This window comes from Mus pahari, chromosome 3, assembly GCF_900095145.1.
Source record: "Mus pahari chromosome 3, PAHARI_EIJ_v1.1, whole genome shotgun sequence".
NCBI classification, from domain to species: Eukaryota; Metazoa; Chordata; class Mammalia; order Rodentia; family Muridae; genus Mus; species Mus pahari.
Genome location: NC_034592.1, coordinates 94,131,945 through 94,150,967, shown reverse-complemented (window position 1 = coordinate 94,150,967; position 19,023 = coordinate 94,131,945). Strand labels below are relative to the sequence as shown.

The 19,023-nt window shown below is 36.2% G+C and overlaps 1 protein-coding gene across 3 annotated transcripts in view; it reads left to right on the top strand.

Moving 5' to 3' along the window:
• Bbox1 (gamma-butyrobetaine hydroxylase 1) overlaps positions 1–14,130 on the top strand; it is a 56,381-nt gene extending 42,251 nt beyond the window's left edge. For 2 of the 3 annotated variants that reach the window (XM_029536563.1, XM_029536562.1), the window contains exons 5-8: positions 3,321–3,426; positions 8,944–9,140; positions 10,755–10,921; positions 13,577–14,130. In XM_029536563.1, the coding sequence (XP_029392423.1) occupies positions 3,321–3,426; positions 8,944–9,140; positions 10,755–10,921; positions 13,577–13,737 (631 nt within the window). In that variant the 3' untranslated portion in view covers positions 13,738–14,130. The remainder of the gene's footprint in view (positions 1–3,320; positions 3,427–8,943; positions 9,141–10,754; positions 10,922–13,576) is intronic. The other variant, XM_021194806.2, reaches the window with a different exon arrangement.
• The last annotated feature ends 4,893 nt before the right edge of the window (positions 14,131–19,023 follow it).

The window sequence follows — 19,023 nt, the reverse complement described above, 5'->3', positions numbered from 1 at the left end:
TCAGTGAAGAATTAAGTTGGAATTTTGATGGGGATTGCACTGAATCTGTAGATTGCTTTCTTCAAGAAGGTCATTTTACTATATTAATCATGCCAGTCCATGAGCAAGGGAGATCTTTCCATCTTCTGAGATATTCTTCAATTTCTTTCTTCAGAGACTTGAAGTTCTTATCATACAGATCTTTTACTTCCTTAGAGTTACACCAAGGTATTTTATATTCTTTGTGACAATTGTGAAGGTTGTTGTTTCCCTAATTTCTTTCTCAGCCTGTTTATCCTTTGTGTAGAAGAAGACCACAGATTTGTTTGAGTTAATTTTATATCTGGCCACTTTGCTGAAGTTGTTTATCAGGTTTAGNANTTCTCTGGTGGAATTTTTAGGGTCACTAAAGTATACTATCATATCATCTGCAAATAGAGATATTTTGAATTCTTCCTTTCCAATTTGTATCCCTTTGATCTCCTTTTGTTGTCTAATTGCTCTGAGTAAGACTTTAAGTACTATATTGAATAGGTAGGGAGAGAGTGGGCAGCCTTGTCTAGTCCCTGATTTTAGTGGAATTGCTTCAAGTTTCTCTCCATTTAGTTTGATGTTGGCTACTGATTTGCTGTATATTGCTTTTTACTATTTTTTTAGGTATGGACTTTGAATTCCTGATCTTTCCAAGACTTTTATCATGTAATATCAATAAGATGTTAATTCTACCCAAGCCAGTCTAGAAACAATGAAATCTCCACCAAAATTACCCTTCTCTTTTACAAATGGAAAAAACAATTTCAAGGGGCTACAAATAAACAAAACTAATTTGTGATAATCACATTGGTGCTACTGGAATAAAGGTAGACAAATAAAGCAGAGAAATTATTGAGTTCAGAAACAAACCTGTTCTTTATTGCAAACTAACTATCAGAAAACATATCAAAGACATTCACTATAGAAATAATTGTGTCTTCACTAAATGACCCTGAGACAAATGAGTATCCATAGGTAAGGGAATGAAGTTGGATTCTCTAACTCAAATTCTGTACTACAACAACAACAAAAAAATAATTGAACTGGATCAATCAGTTAAAAATAAGCTATAAATCTTAACATTCTTAGAAGAGAACATATAGGTAAATTTGAATGATTATGACTTGAGTAATGGGATTGTAGCTATTACACCAAAATATGGGCAACAAAGAAAAGGTGAATAAATTGGATTTCACAAAAATTGAAAACCCATGAGCATCAAAAAACATTCATTCATAGCCAGGTGTGGTGGTGCAGGCCTTTAATCCCAGCACTGGGGAGGCAGAGGCAGGCGGATTTCTGAGTTCGAGGCCAGCCTGGTCTACAAAGTGAGTTCCAGGACAGCCAGGGCTACACAGAGAAACCCTGTCTCGAAAAACAAAACAAAACAAAAAAAACCAACAACAACAACAAAACATTCATTCACATAGGACTGGAGAGATGACTCATCAGTTAAGAACACTGGCTGTTCTTGTCAAGGATCCAGGTTCAGCTCCCAGCAAACACACTGGGAGGTTCTCAACCCCCTGAACTTCCAGTTCTGTTACCGCTAGTGACATCTATTCCAGGGAACCTGATGCCCTCTTCTGACCCTGAAGACACTGCATACACATGGAGCACATGCTCACAAATACATACATCATATAAATATACACATACATAATAGGAACAAATCTTCCTAAAAAATATAAGAAAATAGAAAAGGCCCATAGAATACATGAAAGTTTTCACAAATCAGGTTAATCAATAGTCTAGAATGCTAGCTATGTAATACACTATTATGATTCAATAAAAAAATGTCAATCTAAAATAAGAGATTTCCATAGATGATTCTAAAAAAAAAACACATAGGTGTCCAGCAAGTATATTGTGAGATACTCACTATAATTGGTCATTAGGAAGGTACAAATCGAAACCACAATAACAAAACATTAAGTGAGCAGACTATGATAACAGTTTTGAAAAATCAGGCATTGTGAAGTGTAGGTGTAGGTATGTGGGACTTGAAAATCTGAAACATTGCTAGTTAGAATTAAAATGGTACATCTGTTATAGAAATCGTTTGTCCATTCCTCAAACAGTATAACACAGAACAATTATTTGATCTTCTATTGTACTTTTATGAATCCATTTTAAAAATTAGAAATAGGTGCTCAAATAAATACATGTACACATATGTCCAAATCAGCACTATTTGTAACAGACAAAAAGTAGAAACAGCCTAAATGGACAAACTAATGAAAAAGTAGAGAATTACACAATATTCTCTCCATTTAAACAGTGCAGAATTCAGACACCCGGCACCACACAGTAGAATGTTATCAGCTATAAAGGGAAGTGATATGAAAACATGTGCTTTAACACTGTGAATAAATCTTGAAAACATTATGCAGAGTGAAAAAAAGAGCCAGGAACAAAAGGACAAACAATATTCAATGTTATGTATAGTAAATATTCAAAATAGGTAAACATATAAGACCGAAAGCTGATAGGTGATTCTCAAAGATCTAGACAGAATGAGAAGAAACTGTAGGTAAGAATTTTAAACTGCTACATTTCTAGTACTGTGATAAAATATCATAACCAAAGCAACTTATAGAAGGAGAGGCTTATTCAGGCATATAGTTCTAGAGGGATAAGAATTCGCTATGACATCATCAGCAGGTGTTGGGCAGGAACAGGAAGGTGAGAGCTTTCACCTTCGACTGCAAGCCTAAAGAGAAAATCTGTAAGTATAGTATGGCCTGAAGCTCTCACAGTCTATGTCAGTAATGAATTTCCTTTCCTGAGGCCATACCTCATAAACCTCCCTAAACAGTGTCACCTACTGGAGACTAAGTGTTCTGATATCTCTGCCTATGGGGAACATTCTCATTCAAACCCCTACAAGGGTTTTGCTATGGATGAGCATGATTTCAGAATAGCTCTACTCAGAGGTGCTGATACCATTCATTACCCTGTTCACTTAAAATTGTTCACTTTATATTGTATGAATCTTCTGTAGTAAATCAAATGGATTAAACTTTTTTAAATGACTCATAATCCTAATATGTACCTCTCTAGCAATCCTGTGGGAGAGGCTAGTACGTGTGTTATTCTTCAGTGTCTTGACAAGAGAAATGCAGAAGTGCCAGTTCAGAAAGAGTCACTTAAGAGGAAGGTTAAGATTTTTCTAGCTGTTAGTCATTATGTTAATTATTTCATAAAATGGAAAGTTTCCATTTCCCCTCTCATTGCAAATGCATTGTAACACATTTCCTCTGGCTTAGCGTCAACCTTTTAAAACACATGTTTCTTGTATTTTGCAGACACACTTGGCAAGTGCAGGACAAGATTGATGCCAACAATGTGGCTTATACAACTGGGAAGCTCAGCTTCCACACTGACTACCCAGCCCTCCACCATCCACCTGGGGTAAGGTGAGCTTCAACACATTTTCCACAAGCCAGGCCAAGAAAAAAATGTTCTCCTGGACTGAGTCTAGATTATATATCTCACTGCCTGATATGTCTTATGTCCATCTTCTTTTCTGAAACACAATCTGAACTCACAAATGTTTTGTGCCTAAGTTCTGAATGTCCTCACTTTTTAAAGGGAAAAGGACATTTTCACTCATCTTTCTTCTTGGATATAACTATTGGAGCATTTTGCTTTGCCAAGACAAATTTTAAGACAGCAGTATATCTTGAGATTTTTCTGCACATATATCACTCCCACAAGAATTAAACAAGAATGAAATGTCGAAATAGAGTGTGCAGTCATATGGTGATCCCTTGTATAGGCAAATGAATTAAAAACTTTCCGAATTGGGTTTTTTGGAGCTGGCTCAATTGATAAAAATCTTTGCTGCACAAACATAAAGGCCTGTATTCAGATACCTGTCACCCAGGTAAAAAGATACCTGTCACCCAGGTAAAAAGGTATGGGTGTATGTATGTGTCTGTAAATGCAGCTCTGGGAAGGAAGGCAGAAAAAAAAAAAAATACACTCTCCAAGGCATGCTAGCCAGCTGATGCAACTAATTGTTGAGCTCCAGGTTCAGTGATAGACTCTGCTCCTAAAATAAGATGGAGAGTAATTGAGGAAATTTTGGCCTGTTGCTTACACACACACACACACACACACACACACACACACACACACACACACACGAATCCCTCATCAATTTAACAGCTTAAAAGAAGAATCAGTATAGGAAGACCATGTGACATTCGGCCCCATTCTCATCATGCATGCACATGGGCATGCACACACCTTCACACTCACATACATGCATCAAACACACAAAGCTGAACTGATGGGCAGTACATGTGAAATGAAAAGCTTAACAAAGTACTCCCAGTGGATGTCACTCAATGGTAAGAGTGCTTGATCTGCACATATTACACTGTTCAAACCCTGGTAGTGACAAATAATAATAATGAGTATTATTATCATAATAAACAGCTAGATACTCTGCACATGTGTTTTTATTATTTGGGCTGTGCTCAGCTAAGTGGTTATTGTTTTTAGTCATCTGTCTCTTGTCAGCTGCCAAGTTGGCTAGGAAACAGCTCACTTCAGATGGTGAGATGGTTTTGCCTCTGCTCCCCCTAGTTCATTATCTTCCAACAGGCTAGCCTTGTCTTTCTCACATGACAACTGGCAACATTTTCAGTGAGCAAGCCAAAGCATTTGTGAGTTCTTGGGACCTAGGCCAGTAATCAGCATAAGGTCTCTTCAGTGATGTTTTATTTGTCTAAGCAATTAATGAGGCTAGCCCAGACTGTGGAGATAAGAAAGTAGATTGCTCTTATGAAAAGCTGGAAAATGTATTATAAGGGGATATCAGCATAAGGAACAGAATAACCATGCTGTTATTGGATGTTCTCTCCTATCACACCCACAAGATTGCTTGCCAAAGAAGAAGCATCGTGCATAGCAATTTTACCCGCGAGAATCTTGTCTTTCCCTCCTCATCTTTACAAATCATCATCTTCCTAAACCAAACACATTTTTACAAAATCATTTTTTTCTTAAACCGAAAAACAGATAGTTAGAAAATTAAAGACAGTGTAGCCCTCAGTTTTTAGCTAAAGTGAACTAAACTGAAAAAGACCACATACAAATCCATATCTTCAGAGATAGATAAAAAGTTGGGCAATTCTTAACTTAATTAAGAATGAATGGGCCAAAATCAAAATGAATTCTTTTTGGTCGTCATCTTAACTGAATGTGTTTTCCCTGTGCCCTGGTTCTTACCCATTGTTCTTGCCAAATTTAGTTAGCTAAGCTAGTCTAGTATTTGGCTTCATATGTTTTAAATTATTGTGTTGATTGTAAAACACCACATGATTTCTCTGAACCAAACGATGATAGAGAAATGACTCCTTTGATCACCTTTTGGGACAGGAGCTGGGGAAGGAAGGGAAGAGTGAGGCTTATTCTGAATGTGGTACAGACACCAAACCGCCTGCCACTTTCTGTCTGCTAACAGTTGCTTGGAGATGTTAAATGTAGAAACACTTAAAAGAATGGATCTGGATAACTAAAAGTCCTACATATTTAAGTTATGTTTTGCTTTTTGTGAATTTAAGTTTGTTTCTAAATAAAAACAAATCATAAGGAAAAAAGTGATTCAATGGTTTCTGAAATATACTTAAAATATAATAAAATGCTTGGCGTCGTCTCAGTATTTTATGCTTTCTCAGAGTTTTCAGTTTTACGTGACTTCTCTTAGAAATCCTTCCAAGTAGACAAGCTTGACCATACCTTGCTGTGTTATACAGGAACATGAAGCATAAGGTTTTCTAGGACAACCACTAATGGATGAAAAACCTGGACTTGAACCTACATTTTTGCCTATATATTTAACACCATGATGAGTCAGAACTGGAGTTACTAACTTCCATAATATGAAATGTGATAGGTTATTTATAGGTATTGTCATAATATAATTTACAAACTCTCCAAAGACAGTAACTGAATCTTATACTTCTTTATAGCTCAAAACTTAAGACATCTTGTGCATGATAGAAACACAAGCAGTCTGCTCAAGAGAAGCCATGAAGTGTGCAGTATGCCAAAGGGGGCATCAAAAGCCAGTGACTTTCCATAGTTTTTAAATAATGAATTCCTGACTTGTTTTCATTCTAGCAGATAAACATATATATGCTATGTCATTGTGAATCTTCCATTTTGAATTATGAAGAATCTTTTAATACCAAAGTTTGATCTTCTCTTTAACAAATAGAAAAGGTAAATGTTCTTTTCAGTATGTTTGAAATGATCTGGAAAATTATTTTCCTGGTAAGGGTTCAACTTGATCAGGATGAGAAGACACATCTTAAATGACACACAGATGTGGCTTTGTTCACTTTTTTTCTCTGGGCCAAAAGTCACATGCTTCCATAAGGAAATATTTAGAAAGGAATTTTTTTATTCTGAATGATTTATGTGAAACAAAATTGGATTTTATATATGACAGGAGTATATTTAGCTTTTGGATTAGTGGTGAAAATATTGTCAGACTCTATAATCTATTTTCTTTTATAAGATTGTGTTAAAACATACCTACACAAAAGGAGATATTATTTGGCCTACTCATATGTAAAAGATATCAACTGGTCTTTTTTAAACTAATATTTGAGTTGGTGGGTCCATCGTGACAAAACTCAAAAGAATTTAACCACTGTGATTCTCTTTGAGAACAAAGTTGTGTTCTTGTTGTATCTTTTGAAGCTCTGTAAATTTGTAGCTGACATGGCTATTTTTCCTTTGTGTCGCCATGTCGCCTGGTCTCTCCTTGACCTGCTGAGATAACTTTTCTAAAATGCCTTGTTCAGTTTATGCACATACTTTTCCAGGTTAAAAATGTTGCTCCATTTAAAGATTTGATCATTACTAATTTGCTTGAATTATCATCCAAGAATTGACCTTTAGCATATGTAGACACATAAAGACCTAAAACTGGATTTCTATGATTGCTGTAAGTGACTTTTTTTGTTTGTTTTTTGTTTTCGAGACAGGGTTTCTCTGTGTAGCCCTGACTGTCCTGGAACTCACTCTGTAGACCAGGCTGGCCTCGAACTCAGAAATCTGCCTGCCTCTGCCTCCCAAGTGCTGGGATTAAAGGCATGCGCCACCACCGCCCGGCAAGGCAGACTTTTTGTGTTTTGGATTTGTGACAAATGAGCCAAAGATTGAGTACCATATTTATCACATATCAACTGAATTTTGTTATATACTTTGTTACCTCTATTCTTGAATCTCTCCATCTTCAAACTGAAGACAAGTTTACCAAACTCTAAATGCCATCATAAAATGTAATATACAGAAAATAATTATTATTTCAAAACAGTTTATGCATAAAGTCATAAAAATTGATATAAAACCTGTGGCTCAGTGGATAAAACACCTACCAGGCATGTCTGAAGACCAGAGTTTGAATCCCCACATTGCATCTCTCCTGTAATTTCAGTGCAGATAAAACATACAATATATCCTCCAATCAACCTATTTTGTTAGCTAGCCTATTTGGCTAGCTCTAGGTTCAATCAAAAAAATCCTGCCTCAGTAAATAAAGTAGAGAGCAATGGAGAGAAACCATTAATGCTAACTTTAGGACTCTACAATATGTGCACATGTTCATATACAGTCACATATAACATAGACCCACAGGCATGCAAACACATACATGTACACCACCATATGCAGACATGTGGAAAAAGAAATATGGAATATAATTTTAAATTAAATTCTTTTGTCATAATAACTATACTTCAAGTGTACAATGACCATGTGATACTGGTGATTATATTATATTACACAACAAAGAACATGTTCAGCACTGTAGAAAGCCTTAATAGCCACTGTTCTAGACCATCCATGGAAAAAAAAAAACAAGCAAAGCGAATATTTTTCTTACTAACACTAATATGCACCCAAGTATGGCTATTTGGTCACATCAGTGAGACAATGATCTAAAATGTATTGGAATCAGTAAAAGCAAAGTTTTCCCAATAGAATGTCATTAGTTCAAATAGAAAACCAGGCTCTAAATTTAGGTCCTCAGAATCATGCAACCTAAATAAACTCACTCACCAGAAGGAGTCACAAAAATAGTTAAAACCCTATTCACAAAAACAAAATTAATTTTTGCTTGTCTCTCAAATTGCAATACGTTCACCATGTTCTCTTAACACATAATTAATACTTTCCTTGTTTGATTTACCATTTCCTCCCATAACCCCACCCTAATTCATTGCCTTTACATCTTCATGTATGAACTGTCTCATTAGAGTGGCAAGTAGCTATGGCTTGGCATGTTTCCATCTTAAAATTAGTGTGCCTGTGCAACACCACTAGACTAATAGATAAGGTATTTTTCAGTTTGGTCCATATTATCTCCAGAGTGAATGTCCCTTATGCAAAACAGCAAGTACAAGAATCCATCATCTGACATTTAAGACTGTTGGTGTTCTTCCAGCTTGGTCTACCTTTCCTGCTGTAACAATCTGCTGTAGCCAAGATTTTATTATCCAGTAGACTACACAATTTTTAGACCTATCAGCTCAGTCACCTATTTGCATTGTCATTCTATTTAACATAACCCAAGTCTTATCCACAGTCCACTACTCAGTTTAAACCTGCCTCTGTCGTTGGCTTCCCTGCCTGCTGCAGCATGCTGTGCTTCCTGTCTACAACTGCTGTGATTTGTGCCCTACTAGTGAGCCTTAGTCTTATGCCCATGTCATCAACTGCAGTAGGCTTGACATATATCACATTATTATAAGCAACTTTTCATTGTTAATTCCCCTCAATACTGACATAAGAGAATAGATTTTTTTTTGTTTGTTGATTTTTAATTTCTATCTCTTAAATATTTAACATACTGATTTTTTTAAAAAGTAGATGCCATTATCTTTAACTCTTTCTTATTTCTCCTTACAGGTTCAGCTTCTGCACTGTATCAAGCAAACAGTCACAGGAGGTGACTCTGAAATTGTAGATGGGTTTAACGTGTGCCAGAAGCTCAAGGAGAAGAACCCTCAGGCTTTCCATATTCTCTCCTCTACCTTTGTGGATTTTACAGACATTGGAGTGGATTACTGTGATTTCTCTGTGCAATCTAAACACAAGATTATAGAGTGAGTAGTTTTATAAATTCACTGCCATTGGAACAATTGGCCTAAGGGTTAAATAGAAATTTTTTACTATGTTCAAAGCTGTGACTTAATAAGGTGCTAGAAAAAAAGAAAGGAAAAGAAGTTACCAAGTGACATAAAATGTGTCCCCAATCAATGTTAGATTTTTTTGGTAACTAAGAATTCATTTTTTAAGTATAAACTCTGCCTTGTCATAATCAATATGATTATAGGCGTTAGCACTTTTACAGCTGGAAGTGACAGAATATAACTGAAAATGATCCAGAAGTTACATCCTGCCAACCAGAAGCTCTTGCTTTTTCTTCATAACTTAGTCATTTTGTTTTAGTCTCATTTTAAAAGATACTTCTCACAAGCCCCAAGTTTTTCTACATCCTTCATGCTAGCAAGGATAGTGTTTGTTTTGCAAAAACTGTGGCACAGCTGGATGACTCCCTGCCCAGCCACGTCTAGGTCCATTCATTAGACCATTGCTACAAGGACCATACTAGAAGATTGCACAGTGCTACTTAGCCATAGCTGGATCCCCTGTGCATCTCTGGAGCAGAATCATTTTGGCCACATGGACTAAGAATGCAACATCTCTCAGAAAGTTTTAAGCCAGCAGAAATCATAATTCATGTCCTACATAGACTACTTTATGGTTTGTTTGTTTGGTTTTTTTCTTAAACTTCATTGTGAGTACAGGACAAGAAACATCTTACTTTTTTTTTTTTTGGACTGAGTTTCTCCTTGTTCTTAATTAGAATGCTTTCCTTTTTCTTTTTCTTCTTTTCATGCTCAATTAACTTCTCTCTGTGCCTCTCTCTCTCTCTCTCTCTCTCTCTCTCTCTCTCTCTCTCTCTCTCTCTCTCTCAAGTCATAGACTGACACATAATCTTCATTCCTTCAGTCAGCAAGTGTTTATTGGAGCCAAGGCACTGCTTAGTATTTGGGGTGCATCAAAGGAAAAAACAAAGAACCCTACACTTATAGAGCTTATATTTAGTAGAGCGGAGTGTTTACATTTTTCAGCCAAATTATAATGAATGTTTAAAAAGAACATTGCATGTTCTAAAAGGAGGCAGAGTTGATGATAAAGAGGACCTGTAGCTCTGAAGACTTGCTAAGGATGAAACTTGCATTGTCAACCTCCCTAAGTTAGAATTCAGCAAACCACTAACAGATATAATTTATGGGTAGAAATAGAAGATTTTCTGCATTGGTTGGACGGGAAGGATGGAGAAAAGATAAGTTTCAGTTATAACTTTTAGATAGAAATAAATCTAAGTTGCTCTTTGAAAACTGTGAGGTTCACATTGTATTCACCCCTGAGATCCTCATGCCTCACCCTCTGACAAGCATGTACTATTGCACTTAGCATATCGAGTCTTAGTTATAACTTGACAGCTAAACTCAATCACTACTTTTTAAAAATGCTGTTTAGTATTTTAGCTTGATATAAGTAGCCACGATATGCATAATGAGAATATGTATCTAGACCACATCACCCTGTTATGTTTCATTTGTGTTTTTTATGTATGCTATATTTCAAACATATCTTCCAAAAGAAATCGACACTTATTAGATGTTAATTTTGCCTCTTCAATAAAATAGGTTGGATGATAAAGGCCAAGTGGTTCGCATAAACTTCAACAATGCAACCAGAGATACAGTCTTCGATGTCCCCGTCGAAAGAGTTCAGCCTTTCTACGCTGCTCTGAAAGAGTTTGTTGACCTCATGAACAGCAACGAATATAAGTATACGTTCAAGATGAATCCAGGTCAGTGGAGTAATATGACATCCATATTAGCACTACTACAGACTAATGACATCCATATTAGTACTACTGCCGACTACTAATGAACAGCTAATTTGCCCGAATAGCAGGCTCTAGACAACTCTACTTCTCAGTTGTTGACTCCCCAGACTTAAAAATATTCCTGTTTTCAAACTCTCATGGAAATCCTAGTGCATGAAATTTTAAGATCTTTCCATCTAAGAGTCATTCAAAGTGAGGCCAGATGAAGCCTATGTTTAATATTAAAACTGTTTTGCATTTTCTGCCCTGATAGCTTTTTGAAAACTCCTCTGTGTCACCTGTGTGATTTTCCTTATTTTATTAACTAAAGTCGCCACCCTGGCTCAAATCCAAGAAAGAATGCTATTTTCCTTTACACCAAATGTTGTATTTTATGAAAGTTTCATGGGCACAACCTAGATTCTAACATGAAGATTGTCCACACTCATAAAAAGGCATCACTTTTCAAAATAGTGAAAATATAAAGTACAAATGAAATTAATTTTAAACTTCTCTCTTGCTAATCAAAATTATTTTTGTAACTCCCACTCCAAAATACATTAGTAATGTTTATTGATATATCTTAACTAGCAAAGATAGTAATAACAAAAAAGCAGGACCGCCTATCCTAGTGACTGGAAGTGCGTACAGAAGTATTGATATTTTTTCTAGACAATTTCTGCTGATTAAAATATCACCAAACTTGGATCATTTTTTTCCTGTTATTTATTTTTCAATTCACAATAAAATTGTGAATGTTTATTGCTTATATGTTTTGAGATATATATGTGTTATGGAATAGTAAAATTGAGTTAATTAAATATGTGTAGTATTCAGCATAGCTATCAGTTTTCACAAAGGGAACAAACACAGAAGATCTTCTCAGTGATGACAGAGTATCTTTACTGATAATATTGAAAACTAGATTTAATCATAAAGATTTGCATGTTATCTGCAAATAAAGAGAATTATTTGCATAACTTCTCTTTCTGTTGGTTTAGCCTATTTGAACATTTTTTACTGTCTTATTTCTAAGATTTTATTTACCTTTTCATGTGTCTGTTTGTCTGATGCATTTCTGTGTACTACACATTATGTAATGCCCACAGTGTCCCCAACAAGCACATCAAATCTCTAGGGAGTGGAGTTACAGACAGTTGTGAGCCACACTGTGAGTGTTGGATATTAAGATCCTCTGGAAAAGCAATAAATACTCTTAGTTGCCAAGACATCTCTTAAGCCACCTGAACCTCTTCATCTCTTCCTCCTCTCCTCCCTTCTTCTCTCCTCCCTATATCATAAAACCTCATCTTTAACTCCTGAGCTTGGCTTCAGTAATATTTCTACCTCATTCACCTAAGTAAATGGGGCTACAGACACTCACATATCAAACCTAACTGAGCTTTTTTAAGAAATTTTCTTTGAGGTAATAAAGTACATAAATAGAACTATATAACTCCATAAAGCCTTTGGCATGCAGTCAAAGCAGATTTATTTTAGAAATAACACCATATAAAAATATCATGGGAAACATACACACAAAAAATAATAGGAGTTGGAATCCAAACTGGGTAAATGCCTTGATTTGAATTTTCTCACATATGAGGAGATGAAATGCTGCTTTGTTCTCAGTACTTCCTTTTTGAAAAAAAGTATGTAAAATATGAAGAATATAGGGTATCAGCCAAAAATTTCACTATCCTTACAATTACTTAAAGCTCTTAAACTGGGACAGAATGTCCATTATTAATAAATTTGTAAAAAATAGAACACAAAAGCCCTACACAAAGAAAAATCTTTCAGAGAGTGATGTCCATAAAATTCCATCAAACTGTGAAGTTTAAATGTTATGATGTATGTGGGGAACCATTACCTACGGTTGTGTTCCACAGATGACCCTGACAAGTTCTAATGGAGAGTTTCAACCCAATAGTCACACATGGCCTTAGTAAAACTAAAGAGTCACAAAATAATTAAAGGTTAAGAATTTAGGAAAGGAACTGGATGTCATGGAGGTAGGCAGTGGTAAGGATGGGGAAGAGATATGAGAAAGAAGGGGTGAGTGGAAGGAGGATCATTAGAATGCATTATCTACATGTAAAAACTGTCCAGGAACAAAATCAGTTTAAAAAGAAATTGTGACCCATGCGTGGTGGTGCACGCCTTTAATCCCAGCACTCGGGAGGCAGAGGCGGGCAGATTTCTGAGTTTGAGGCCAGCCTGGTCTACAAAGTGAGTTCCAGGACAGCCAGGGCCATACAGAGAAACCCTGTCTCAAAAAAACAAAAGAAAAAAAAAAGAAAACAGAAAAAAAGAAATTGTGTATTTATGTTTACAAAAGAAAACATTCTGGGTTTGTGTGTGTGTGTGTGTGTGTGTGTGTGTGTGTGTGTGTGTGTGTGTGTGTGTGTGAACTGAGTAATGGTGGCATCTTGCATATTGTATTTTCTTGTAATTTGGTTTCTTAGTGAAAATAGTTCATTCTTATTAATTATTACTATGTTGGGCAACAGATTTGAACATGAAAACTTTGTTATTTGCAATCAAAGACATAATTTCTACTTTGTAAATAATAATTTTTATTTTTGTAAATCATATAAATACAAATTATTCATGTCAAAAAATTCTCCTACTTAGGTGATGTGATTACCTTCGACAACTGGCGCTTGCTTCATGGACGTCGTAGCTATGAGGCAGGAACTGAGATATCCCGCCATCTGGAAGGAGCCTATGCTGACTGGGATGTAGTGATGTCAAGGCTTCGTATTCTGAGACAGAGAGTCATGAAGGGGAACTGAATCTCCTGGCCTTAAACTTTAGTGCAAGTCCAATGACTGAATGTTGCTATCTATAACTTGGTTATTCTCATATCATGACCAACATCATTCACATAATAATTTCTTTAAAACTGAACATGCAGCTTCTTTCATCAGGGTGTTCTTCCCTGCAATCATATTCAATATCTCTTATTGGATGTCATGGTAAGGGTTAGTCTCAAAGCATCCCTTCTGTGGCATGCGCTCTCTGACTTTGCATTAGCAAGTATTACCAAAAACCCTTACAAATAGTTTTGTATCTAACAAATCTTTCTGGAAAATTAAACTGTTTTATCCATGAATTAAAGCTTGTGTTTCAAATAAAAGATCTTAAAATATGTTCCTGCTCAGTTGCCTACGTGATCTCATTCTTCATGGAAATCACGTAAAGTGATTGGAAAAGTGTTCATATTTTCATATATATATATATATATATATATATATATATATATATCAGAATTTTGTTTCCCATGCTTAGAGAACTTATTTACTTGATAATCCCAACATTGTTTGTCATCCTTAAATCATGACAGTAAACCCAAGTATGCCAAATGAAGAGAAAAATCTAGTCTCTCGAAATTTGTCTTGGCTAGAGAAATGTTCCCACAGACTGCCAGCATTGCCCTCACCTAAGGACACAACACTACTCTTCATTCCTTGTCTTCAACTCATGAATTTTTAAAAGATGCTGTCAACCTACCTGAATAGACAAGTTGTCTGCTTGCTTCTGGACAGCCTTACCTGCTGGTCTCATCTTTCTGCATGGCCACTCCCCTAGGGCTAGAACTCAGATATCAGAGCACAGCATGAAGTTGTATTCTGTTGAGCCCCCCATACAGATGAGAAAAGAAGCTTTGGAATTCCAATTTGCTGAGATTCTGATAGTACCTACATATTTCATTTTGTAGACATTTGAATCTGTGTAAACTATGTTTCTAGAAATCTCTAAGAAACTTTATTATGCAAAGGAGGGGATTTCCTTGCGGTAACATCATCTTAATACATAGTGATCCACATTTGCTTTCCTCTATGTCTTGCCTCATGTCCCATCTGGACATTTAAGGTTCTTAGCACTGCACTAAATAAGAATGAAAAGAGTGATCACTTTCACCTCATTTCTGATTTTTAAAGGGAAATCTCTGTCTTTCTCCATTAAGTATGATGTCAGTTACAGATCTGTCATATCTAGCCTTCAGAATGTAGGGGTATTTTTCTTCTCCTCCTGGTTTCTTCCAACCTTTTACCATGAGGGAACTCACAGGCTTTTTCTACGTCTATTAAGATGACCATGTGATCTCTGCCATAACTTATGTGTGCACTGAATTAACATTTATCAACTTGTATATGTTAAAAGCATCCTGGCATCCCCAACTTCACCCCCATGCATGATTTTTTTAAAGTTCTTTAATTCAGCTTACAAAAAATTGTTAATAAGTTACATCTGTGTTCACCAGGAAAATCAGTCTATAGTTTTTTATTGTTGGCTTATTTGTCTATTATTATCATCTGGTTTTGATATCAGGATAATACTGGCTTAGCAAGAGTTTGTTAGCATGCCTTCCTTTTCTAATTTGTCTACCATCTAAGAAGTACTAGTATTTGCCTCTTTCAATGATTTGATAGAATTCAGCAGAGCCTCCTCTAGCCCTAGACTCATCTTTACAGTGACACTTGTTATTACCACTTCAACCGTTGACTTTCTGTGGATCAGTTTAAGGTCTTCTTGGTTTAATTTTTGGTATGTCAGATGTGTCTCAGAAAGCATCTATTTCTTTTAGACTTTCCAGGTATTTATGGATTGCAAATTACCAGAGTTTTCACTAGGATCCTAAAATTCATATGGAAGCACAAAAGAGCAGGAATGTCGAACACAATGCTAAAGGTGTTGCAATATTTTATTTCATTGGACTCTATTTTAACATTCTTCTTGTCATCCATATTTTTTTATTAATTTGGGTCCCCAATTCATCAGTTTCTACCCTGCTCTTTATTTTTTCTGGAATGTATTTGTGGATCTGTGTACATATAGATGCATGCATATACCCTTGAAGTCCAGAAGAAGAAGTTAGATACAGTGGAGCTGGAGTTATAGGCACCTGTGAACCATATAACATGAGTACTGGGGACTGGACCAGGTTCTCTGAAAGAGTAGATTATGATATTAGCTACTGATCTATATACTACAGCCCCTTTTCAATTTTTATTTTTTTGATTTGACTTCTCTTTTCCTTCCTAGAGCCTTACGGTGCATCATTACATTGTTAATTTTTTTAATGTGAGCACTTACATCTGTAAGATTTTCTCTTGGAAGGCCTTAGCTATATCTCAAATGTTCTGATAAGTTATACTTTTTTATTTGCCTCTAGAATTAATTTTTAACTTCTCCCCCCCCCCCAATTTCTTCAATGGTACAGTGGACAAAGTGCATTGTTTAATCCTTTAGTATATGTATAGCTTTTATAGATTTTCTTTTGTTAATTTCTAGTTTTGTTTTCCTATGATCTAATAAAATATAAGAAATTGTTTAAATTATTTTGTATTTGGTAAGACCTGTGGCCTATAATATGTTAGGTTTTAGAGGTCTGGATAATGTGCACACATACAGAGAGAGCAGGTGTGGCCTATGAAGCACTGGCCAGCCTACAGTGCAATAGCTTTGCTGTCGGAGGTAGGCATGCATACAGAGCAGCCTTAGAATCCTACTATAACTGGACACGTACAAAATGGCTGTAAAATCATCATCTGAAGTACATGTGGTTAATGATATCACAATGGCTGTCTGGGCCATAAGTGGAGTGGCTGATGGCAGTCCTGATCATGGGACATTTCTGTGTGTAGGGGTCTCAATAACATCTCCTTCTCTGGAGAGGTCTACAGAAGTGACTTACTGGTAAAAGCTTTCCAGTACAGCCATGCAGTAACCAATGACGAACACTATAAACAGTAGGGGGCTATGCATGCAGTTTATGGGACTATTTAGAGTCTAGTACAGTAATCTCCTTTTTCCAGGCTACAGGTGACCATGATGGCACTCCACATGGCATGTGCAGACAGTTGCTGGCACTCTTGTTTATTTGGTCCATCTTCAAACTTCTGCTAAGTGAGTGTTCCAGTGGCCCTTTGTCTGCAGTGGTCCCCAGTGAGTTTTTCTAAGTTTTTGAAAAGTCAAGAATATTGATATCTCCTACCCCATCTTCACCATGACATGACTGCAACACTGCTTTTTTAAAGCTACATAATTAACGATAACTGATGAGTGAAAGTAAATACTATCTAATCCTGTCTTACCTAAGAAAATGTAGCTTGGATTATGGTTCTGTTTTTTTTACTATTTAATTGCTATGGAAATTCCTATCACTGTGGGTATGGCTTCTTGAAGATAGATTTCAGGTCATACTTAGATTCCTGGAAAGGAGAAAGGTTAGTCCCCACCATCAATACTTTGGATTGTGACCAGAAATAAGGTCAAGACTGTTTAGACATCAATAACTGATAGCTATCACAGGTGATGTCAATGTCATCTGAGTGCACCCAACATGTTAAATACACAGCCTAAAATCTAAAAACAATATTGTACATGGGGTAGAATAGAAATAGGGAAATAGATTCTCTTTTCATGTGCATATTTAGATCCACTGTGTACATTTTTGTCCTTACTGCTAATGTCTTCTCACTAAACTCATTTCAGTTATCTGGGAACATTTATAATCAGTGTCTTTCTTTCTGGCCGCATCATGGAATGAACACTTGGAAACATCACTTTCTCCAAGAATAGAAAGAAGGGAAAATTCATTCTCTTCTACTTAGCAACTACAAATTTTAGATAATTTCTAAATGAAAAAGATCTGCATCCAAAACTGGTGCTTTGCTTGTTCGTTTGGTGACGCCTTAGGGAAGGGCAGCTGCATGCCATGCACACCATGCACTGTGACTATGATATTTCAAATGTCCATGTGTTTGCCTAAGGGGAAAAACGGAGAATTAATTATACAGAAATCTTTTGAAGACAGTTGTGCCCAGTGCTTCCAGAAAAGATGTGATTTATAAGGAAAGCATGTAGCAGACAAGAGGATGAGGACAGAATATGTTTTACTGGGACTGACACAGCAATCTGTTCGCCAGCCCTGAGTATATAGAAAAAGGTAGATTCTCTGGGTCTTCTCTTTGTTACTGGAGGACCACAGATAAACAAGAGAAATCTTAGCTGGATGAAGCAAGAGTGGGTACTGCATGCGTGTTAAACATTTCTGAGATGTTTCAGGCAGGAGCAAATGGTTCCTTTGGACCAAGGTATCAAACCACAGTGTGGTTTGTGGACCACCTATAAGCAAAAATTATACCATAATAAGTTACAAATGTAACATTTTAAGTATATAACATTTTATGTCTATCTCAGAAGTTCGAAAATAATCTCATCTGCTTTTAATGATATTGCTATTTATACTTCAGGAAATAGTGAAATGAATGTGATTTAAGACAACTTTTTAAAAAATAAATTGGAGTGTTTGTTGGGGAGCTGTTTCATTGTTTTAGAAACAGTAAACAAATTCCAGACTTATAGGGCAGTTTGTGGAAACTCAACTTTTGGTGAATATCAGGCAAAACTCCCATCATAACAATTATAAAATAATAAAAAGGGTGCTTCCTCCCCAAAATTAGCCTTTACTGGTACTGAACAGTTTCGTTAAATGCTCCTATTATGTCTAGAGTCTAAAGCAATTGATATCTTTCTCCCTTAATGATATCTGACAGCCCCATCTGCTCATTTTTTCCAAACTTTTAAAACTAAATTAGAATTAGGCAAAATATTACAATTTTAGTACAAGTGAAATTCCCTGTCAGCTCAGATTACACACATTGTGCATTGGCTCCTAGCCGTTGTGTTGGAGAAATGTTGGAAAGTGGGTGTGTGTTGAATAATTCCACAGCAGTACCTCCTAGAAGAGCTCTCTAATTCGGAGCTTCTGTCTGGGTCTTGGGCTGTTTTAGGCACAAGGCTTACCTCTGAAGAAAAATGAGAACAGTTTCTGCCAAGACTAGCCACAGTGATCATCAGTAGCAGAGTATGCTGTGCTTCTGTGTACAGAATAAGAAGATAACTGTTCACTCATGGTGAGGCTATAAAAACTAGCTAACATAAAGAACAACTCCTGCCATGTAAATTATTTATTTCCTTGTTTACCTGGAGTACTGCAGATGAACCAAAGTCCTCTCTCATTGATATATAATTCTCCACACACAGGATGAAAATAGTGTCTCTTCTATTGG